This window comes from Cynocephalus volans, chromosome 6 (genome assembly GCF_027409185.1).
Source record: "Cynocephalus volans isolate mCynVol1 chromosome 6, mCynVol1.pri, whole genome shotgun sequence".
Lineage (NCBI taxonomy): Eukaryota > Metazoa > Chordata > Mammalia > Dermoptera > Cynocephalidae > Cynocephalus > Cynocephalus volans.
The window spans coordinates 8,228,690-8,237,869 of NC_084465.1; the positions used below are offsets into that span (position 1 = coordinate 8,228,690).

Consider the following 9,180-nt stretch of genomic DNA (forward strand, 5'->3'; position numbering starts at 1 on the left):
GTTCTGTTGTTTATAAGCCAGACAGTTTATAGTATTTTGCTATAACAGCCCAACGGAAATGATATGAATATCTTAAAGAGATATCTGTGCTCCCATATTCATTGCAGCATTTTTCACAATAGTCAAAATATGGAAATAATCCAATGGATTATTAATATTCTATTAATAATCATGGAATGTTATTCAGCCTTAAAAAAGAAGGAAATTCTCTCTTCTGCAACAATATGGATGAACTAGGAGGACATTATGCTAAGTGAAAAAAGCCAGGCACAGAAAGACAAACACTGCATAACCTCTCTTATATGTGGAATCTTAAAAGACTAGAAGGCGGTTGCCAAGGGCTAGAAGGTGGGGGAAATAGGGAGATATTGGTCAAAGGGTACAAAGTTGCAGTTGTGTAAAATAAATAGGTTCTAGATATCTAATGTACAGCATGGTGACTATAGCTAATAATACTGAATTGTATTTTTGAAGTTTTCTAAGAGAGTAGATCTTCCCCCCCACACAAAAGTTCATGTACTGGAAAAGGGTCGATCTTACATGTTCTCACAGTACCCCACCCCCCAAAAGTAACTGTGGAGTAATGGATATGTTAATTCCCTTGATTTAACCATTTCACAATATATACATATATGAAAACATCACACCTTACACTTTAAATATACACAATATTTATTTGTCAATTACACTTTAATAAATCAGGGGTAGGGAAGGATAATGCCGTAGCCATCTTTGGAAAATATACACCACTACATTAACAAAATCACAGTACATTAAGAAGAAAGAAGAAAATTTATATTACTTGAAAAAGGAATCCCATATTTCTGAAAGCACATTCATAATCCAGCAGAAAATACATTTACATGTAATGCGCTCAGCCTCTTCCCTTATACCTTCGATTTTTTCTTGATATTTCATCTTTATCAATATTATTATTTCCTTCTTTTTTTGCTCTGATCTATGAGCATATTCCTCTTCTACTCGTTTAATTTCCTCATTTAGCTGGTCAGTGTAGGTTTTCTTCAAGATCTCTGTCTCTCGTTTCAGCTTTTCCTTTACGTCCCTGTAAATGGCATCAGAAAAGTATGTCCCTCCGTTGCTCCGCACCATCTTGTCTATCAGCTCCACCAGCTCCTGCACCTGATCTTCCTTCTCAGCCTCCCCTGCTCTGTTGTTGAAGGCACAGCAGCGGCCCCCACACTCCCTGATGATGTTTTTCAGGTTCACACTGGCATTGGCTATAAAGTCCTCTAGGCTCTGGTCCTCCAGCTCTTCTTTGCGAGTGAACAAGATGATCATGTACTGCATGGCTGGCTTCCCAAAGAGAGACTTGATCAATGCAATGGTCTTCTGCTCCTCGTCTGTGTAGGGACCCAGCTGGAGAACCACGACAATGGCGTGAGGTCCTGGGCAGGAGAAGAGGACGCACCGGCTGATTTCCTCGCAGGTGGCTGTCAGGCTCTCCCTGGTGTCAAAGAACCCTGGGGTGTCAACAACGAGCAGTTCTCTCCCCTTCCATTCCCGGGATGCTCTTTGACAGGCCTTTGTAACAGCGTGGGCAGCAACTCTAGAATCAAAGGCTTCCTTCCCAAGGATGGTGTTTGCTGTTGCACTTTTTCCACTTCCAGTTTTCCCTACCAGAACGATCCTCAGAGAGTGGTCCTCAGAGGAAGAGTCAGCCATGATCACGTTCACAGGCTCTGCAGCTGAGGCACGTACACCGCCTTATGGAAGGGAGGGACAGAGAAAAAGAACAATGCAGGTGAGTGAGAGCCATCCCCAACACTATTTTCTTCTTTCTTTTTCTCCCTGTATATTTGTGATATTCTCTTATCCATGCTGATCCCAGTAGAGACAGAAAGACGGAACAGTCCAAATACTATGGAACAAATAATAGAGAAAGTCATCAAGGAGTTTCCCCACAATAGAGTACCAGGTCCAGATAGTTTTGCAAGGAAATTCTATTAAACCTTTAACGAGCTGATAATCTCAATGCTACTTAAACTGTTCCTTACCATATAAAAAGAAGGAAAACTTTAAATTCTTGGTATGAAGCATCTGTAATATTGATCCCAAAAGCTAAGGAAAATTTCACCAATAAAGAAAGCTGCAACTGTCTTATTTGTGAATATTGACACAAAAATCCCAAATAAATTATCAGGGACTAATAAATAATACAGCACGATTGTGATTTATTTCAGAAATACTCGGATGAATCAGTATGAGAAAATTGATTGTTACAACACATCCCATTAGTAGATTAAGAAGAAAATTACCTAGATGTAGAAAAGATATTTGACCAAATTTAAAACTGATTCATGTTTAAAGCATTTCATAAAGTAAAAATTAAAAGACATGTCTTTTACATGATTGTGTATACATATAAATTTTTAAAATATTGTCATTTTTTTCCCCTGGAGCTAAAAAAGTTGATTATAATGCTCATCTAGATGCGGGGGGTGGGAAGCAAATTAGCGTGCACAATAAAGAAAAAGAACAAGAGAAGTCAACCAGAGAGTAAAACATTAGTCTTTGTAATTAAAGCAGTATGATGTTGGTGGCTGAATAGAGAGACAGAACTGTGAAACAGAAAACTCAGAAATATACAATTGCTCATATTATACTTATTTATACTCAACTCAATTATATTATTTTACATGTACATTTCATAAACCAGCATCTCATGTCCATAGTAAAAACAGGGCCGGCCCATGGCTCACTCGGGAGAGTGTGGTGCTGATAACACCAAGGCCATGGGTTCGGATCCCTGTATACGGATGGCCGGTTCGCTCACTTGGGAGAGCGTGGTGCTGACAACACCAAGTCAAGGGTTGAGATCCCCTTACCAGTCATCTTTGAAAAAAAATAGTAAAAAAAAGATGGACAATTTTATAAGCAACATGAGGATAACTATATAACCATACAGAAAAAGATAAAATTGCATCTATTTTCTCAAACCATACAAATTCCAAATAGATTAGAGATTTAAATGTGAAAAATTAACCCAGATAAATAATAAAAGAAACATGAATAAATTCTTTGTAACCTGGGAGTGGGGAAAATGTTTCTAAGACTTAAAGTAGTACAAAGAAAATGCTGATAAATTTAATTATATAACAATCCAAAAAATGATGAAAAGCAAAAAATACTACAGACAAATTAAAACATAAATATCAAACTAGGGAAAATATTTTTCTAAGTTATATCAAAGAGAATTCATTTTCCCATTATATGAAAAATATCCAAAAGTTGAGAAAGAAAAGGCCAACAACTTGAGAAAAACTTGAATTGCTTCTCGGCCTTTTGGCTGAGATCAAGTGAAAGAAACTTGATCAAGAGATATGAAGAGACAGTTCAAAGAAGACAAGAAATGCAAATGCTCTTTGGATATATGAAAAAGATGTTCAAATTAACTCATTATGAAAAGTTAATTAAATACATACCGAAAATAAAACAAAATAAAATTACACTGAGATACTATTTCTCAGCTATAAGTGTAGCAAAAATCCATAAGTTTGCCAGCATTAGTGTTGGTAAAGGTATGGGAAAAACAGGTCGTCTCCTACGTGACTAGTGAGAATGGAAAAACAGCCGAACACCTAAGAGAAGTTAAAAATATCTTGCAAAATTATAAATGCATTTGACCTTGATTATCAATCTCAATTTTAGGATTTATCCAAAAGCTACACTGATAAAAATAGAGAAGGAGGTATGCACGAGGCTATGTAATCAGCACTGTTCGTAATAGTGCAAAAGATCAAAAAAAATCAAGTGCCCATCATTAAGGGACAGTTGAATAAACTCAGATATATTCACACAGTGAAGTGTTATCCAACTGTAAAAAGGAATGAGAAATATCTCTGTTTACCAGTATGGAGAGATCTCTGGGATATATCATTAAGAGAAAAGAGCAGAGTGGAAAAAATAATATATCATTTACTACGATGATATAATAAAGAAGAATATGAGTTATATATAAATAATTTTTTATGTATATGTGAAAAAGCAATGGCAGGATAACCTGAAAATGAAATAAACAAAAAAGTTACTTAAATGGGATGGGAGGAACAGGGTAAAGGGAACAGAGATCGAAACTGGAAACTAAATTTCTCTGAATGTACTTTGTTTTTGTAGATTCCATCTTGAAACTGTTTAAATAGTTTACATAATTATAGAACAAAAATTATATTTAAAAACAACTTCAAAAATCGAAATGAAACAAATGAACCTAATTGTATTTTATGTGCTTGATGAACCACACAAAGAATTGGTCCAGGGGCTTGAAAATGCACTGTCCATGCCTAGTGGGACATACCCAAAGGACAAAAAAAGATAAGAAAAAACTGCCAAAAATCTCAGTCTTTTTCGGGAATCATATCGTTAGTTTTGTGGGTGTGTGTACAGTTCTGAAGTCCATCTAAAAGGCATAAACAATGGTCAGCCCAGTAGCAATGAGTGCTCATGACGCCCAGATTGTGATCTTCAAATACCATTTCCCACCAAAGAAATTAAGGCTTTAGAAACAGAACATCTTTTAATACCAGAAGGCAGGGGTGCTTTCAAAAATTATTAGGGTCTTATCAAAAGGACTTGGAAGCCACCTTGAAGAGGCTCCAACTGGACAAAGATGTGATGATTTGAGCATCAGTAAGAAAAACAATTCCAATGGATTGAAATATATCAAATATATTGAAATCCAGTTGTTCATAGCAACATCATCTTCCTAAAAGAAGTTAATTGCTCCTTTTGGAGTGTGCTAGGATTTGTCTTATCTTTCCTATATGTCATCTTTTAACTGTATCTCATGAAAATGAAAGAGTTGCTGAAAGGAAGTTTCTTTGTATAGGATTATTGCATCTAATAAATGAATAAAAATGGTAGAATTAGAACATCATCATTTAACACCCCTGAATGAAACAATGAATGCATGCTAGGTGATCATTACTGTCTACCAACACCACAAAAACAGAGAAAACTAAACATGGGCCTTCGGATGGAAGTTTACAAAATGAGGTATTCCCACCAAAAAGGCTCACCTTCTTTTGGAAGAGTGAATGAGTTCTTGAGTTTTCTCCGAGAAAGCTGTTTGAGCTGGTGCTTTTGCTTCCACTGTGAGGCAAAAGTATTTGCACCTCCAAGACCTCTGAATCAGGAAGCTGAGGTTGGGTGGAGCCAGTGAAGAGACTGTTTGCCTTTAAAGAGACAGAAATATTGTCAACAATTTGGTGCGTGCTTCAGTTTTGCCAAGTTGAAACCTTTTTGTTTACATAGAATCTATTGAAAAACGTGTCCTGGCCTTGGTTTCCGACAATTGTGATAGAAGAACAAATAGTAGAGCTTTTAAAAGTCCAGTTCACAATTCATTTTGAAAATTTCCAAACCGAAGTTAATTCTTTTGCATTGGGAGTTACTTAATGTTGTTAGGCTCTCGAATCACTGAGCACACTCAGGGAGGCCTATCAAGTTAATCAAAACTCTTGCTGCATCTTTGTAAATAATCAGACCATACATAATAATCAGTGTTCTAGGGATCAAGAATAATTGTTGCTGATTATGTATGATCACAAGGTGGCGAATGCTATTAAAATGATCTAAAATTTAGAAATAGGCAGAAGAGATTACTAGGTATTCTTTCTGTGTGGTGTTAAGCTTGGCTATCTGAGATATTTTACAATTATGTAAGGGCAGGGAGGTAACTTGCAGATTTTTGTGTTATAGACGTGCAAATAATTTTCTGTCTGCCGGAACTTGTACCCCAAAATTACATTTTATGACTGTCTTAGGCCCTAACCAGTTTTGTGTCCAATCCCCAAATCTTATCCCCTTACAAATTACCCAATATTCTTGGGTATTATTGGTCTTTGAACCAATGATAATATCTTACTGTTTCCCTCATTAATCAATGAGTTGAGTAAAATTTTGATATGTATTTATTTTATATTTTCATAAGAGTCATGATTTTGCTTTTTTTGAAAATTATACTCTAACAGGAAAGAGAGGCAGAAATAGCAAGAGCAAAGCCTCGGTGGTGGAAATATGGGAGATGGCCAGAAACAGTCAACAATTTGGGAAGGAGGAATCTGCTATGATCTGAATGTTTGTGCGGCTCCCCCCAACCCCCAAATTTATAGGTTGAAACCGAATCCCCAATGTGATATTGACAGGAGGGGCCTTTGGGAAGTAATTTGGTTTTGAGGGTGGGATTCTCGTGAATAGGATTAGTGCCCTTATAAAAAAGAGGCATGAAAGAGACCCTTCACCTCTTGCACCATGTGAGGACACTGAGAAAGCACCATCTATGAACCAGAAAACAGGCCCTCACCAGACATCAAATCTGCCAGCACCTTGATCTTGGACTTTACAGCCTCTGTAATGGTGAGAAATACATTTCTGTTGTGTATAAGGTACTCAACTTGTGGTATTTTGTTATAGCAGTCCAAACAGACTAACACAGGGTCATTACCAGCATTTACTGAGGGCCTACATTCCAGACATGGCCTTTATATTATTATTTTCATCATTACTTACAACAGTGTAAAATGGGTGTTAACAGAAACTATGACCAGAATTTGAGGTGGGAACATAAGGAACATGTTATTGGGCACTAAAGTAAAGGTGATCCTCATTCTAAACTGGCAGGGAAGTTGGCTGAATTATGTTCTACTATGTGGTGGAAAGTAGAACTGGTGAGTGATGAACTTGAATATTTGGCTGAGGTTGTTTCCAAGCAAATTGTGGAAGGTACAACCTAGTTTCTCCTTGCTGCTTATAGTAAAATGTGAGAGAAAAGAAACTGTGTTGATGCATATACAAGCCATGGAATGCCAAGTATTGCTATAAACTACTAGAAACCAGGAAGAGGTAAGAAAGAATTCTTCCCTACACCCTTCAGAGAGAGCATGTCCTGCTGACACCTTGATTTTGGACTTCTAGAACTGTGAGACAATAAATTTCTGTGGTTTAAGCTACCCAGTTTGTGGTAATTTCTTATGGCAGCCCCAGGAATCTTATATGCTACCTTTTCTTTTTCAGCTCCACCTTTTCTCTTGTCTGCTCCTTGTTCCACCCTCTTTAACAATCTAATGATTTCCACTTCTGCATTATGCAATCTGAGCAGTGCAAATTTACTAGAATACATTTTTTCTCATTCCCTACCCACACATCTGGTCCAGAAGCACCACAAAATCCTTAGTGATGAGAGAAGAATTTGTGACTTTCTCAGAAGGTAATTTTAGCCACTGGCTGAGACCATTCCTCAGGGAATATTTATTTCTTAGGTTTCTCTGACTTCATAGCTGCCTCCACCCCACTCCCCTTTGCTTTATCCTTTACTCAATCCTTTTACAGGAGCATTTGGCTTTTTTCATTAATTTATACAACACATACAAAAATCTTTCCTTTAAAGGGAAACAGAGAAAATTAAGAAGTCCTCACTGTCAATGAAGGCTTCCTGACCTTTTAAGTGGAGCAAGCAGACTTTTGGGACACTATGAACTGCATAGATTATAAGACCACCTCTGCCTCAAAGCATGCCTCAATCTTACCAGAAAGAGCCAGTCTCATACTTTTACATAATATCCAATTTACGTCAAAATAATTGTTTTATTATTTTTATTTTATTTTTATTTTTTATTTTTTTCATCCCCCCTCCCCCAGGGAGAGCATTAATCCATTCGTGAGGGATCCAACCTCCATGACTCAATCAGTTTCCAACACTGCCACATTGGAGATCAAATTTCCACATGACTTTTGGAGGGGACAACACATCCAAACTCCATCATTCCATCCCTGGCCCCCCAAAACTGATGTCACTCTCACATACAAAATACTATCCCAAAACTCTATCCCAACAGTCCCAAAAGTCTTAGCTTGTTCCAGCACCAACTTAAAAGTCCAAAGTCCAAAGTCTCCTCTGAGACCAAAAGCAAAAATCCTTCCAACTGTGAACCTGTAAAAGTGAAAACCAAATTTATCTACTGCCAAGATACAACGGTGGAACAGACATTGGGTACACGTTCACATTCCAAAGGGAGGAATAGGCCAGAAGAAAGGAAAAACAGGTCCCAAACAAGTCTGAAACCCAGCAGGGCAGACATTATGTCTTAAACCTCTAAAAGAAGCTTTAAAAAAATCAGGGACCTACCTGCTCAGATGCAGTAGGGCATACAGCTAATTTTCTGAAATGTACAATATTGCTTTCACATACTAAAATTTAGTTTTCATTTGATGTATATATATATATATATATACACATAAGTCGACTTTATAGACACAATTATTACCTTATAAAATATTAACTTTAAGATCAGTCATTGAGACAAAATCAGATACAAAGCATCTAGTCACAGAAATAGAAAAGGTAATGACAGAGCACTTCAGAATGAAACTCCACAGCCAAAGGGCATTTAGTTGTTTTTCTTTTTTTTTCTCAGAGACCTGTAATAATCTATCAGGACTCTCCATGCTTTGGGAGCCATGAAGCCATCTGGGTTCAAGGGTGGAAGGTGGTGGCGTTTCACCCATGTGAGGTCTCCTGGTTGGTGCGGATGTGGTGTTAGGTCTTTTGTCAGCGGGTAGGCCTTTCTGACCGAGGGGTGAATCTGGCGTAGAACTTGTTGGAGGGCCTGAAGAGACTGAAGAAGGGGATGGTTAGGGATTTCAGCAAGTTTATCATTTTTGAGGTGGGGCAACAGGGGGGCAGCCTTCCAAACGTAATCTCATAAGGTGTAACTCCTTGTATGTAGGGGATGCATCTAGCCCTTAGGAGGGCAAAGGGAAGGAGGCTCACCCAGTTCTCACCAGTCTCTAGTTTTAATTTGGTAAGTGTTTCTTTTAAAATCCAATTCATCCGTTCTACCTGTCCTGAACTTTGTGGCCTATAAATACAATGTAAATTCCAATTTATTTTTAATGTTTTAGCTAATAATTGGGAAATTGGGGCTATGAAAACCGGGCCAGGTAAAAGGAAGGCCGAATCTGGGGACAATTTTTGTAACAATTTCTTTAGCGTTATCTGAGTGGTTTCAGTTTTGGTAGGAAAGGCTTCTACCCACCCAGAAAAAGTGTCTATAAACACCAAAAGGTAGCGATACCCATACTGTCCAGGTTTGACCTCGGTGAAGTCAATTTCCCAGTGTTCGCCAGGGTTGGTCCCTTGCGTTCTGGTTCCAATGGGCAGCC

General features: G+C 37.7%; 1 protein-coding gene across 1 annotated transcript; it reads right to left on the bottom strand.

The window, feature by feature from the left end:
• Window positions 1–708: 708 nt before the first annotated feature.
• On the bottom strand, window positions 709–5,105 carry LOC134381191 (GTPase IMAP family member 7-like). Its single transcript, XM_063101259.1, has 2 exons — window positions 5,037–5,105; window positions 709–1,724 (listed from the first exon to the last, which is right to left on the bottom strand). Exon 2 carries the CDS (start codon window positions 1,681–1,683, stop codon window positions 799–801), a length of 885 nt encoding a protein of 294 aa, XP_062957329.1. The 5' UTR covers window positions 1,684–1,724; window positions 5,037–5,105; the 3' UTR covers window positions 709–798.
• Between the last annotated feature and the right edge of the window lie 4,075 nt (window positions 5,106–9,180).

Excerpts from the sequence above, each read along its gene's own strand:
- LOC134381191 (XM_063101259.1), bottom strand. The coding sequence starts at position 1,683 with ATGGCTGACTCTTCCTCTGAGGACCACTCTCTGAGGATCGTTCTGGTA.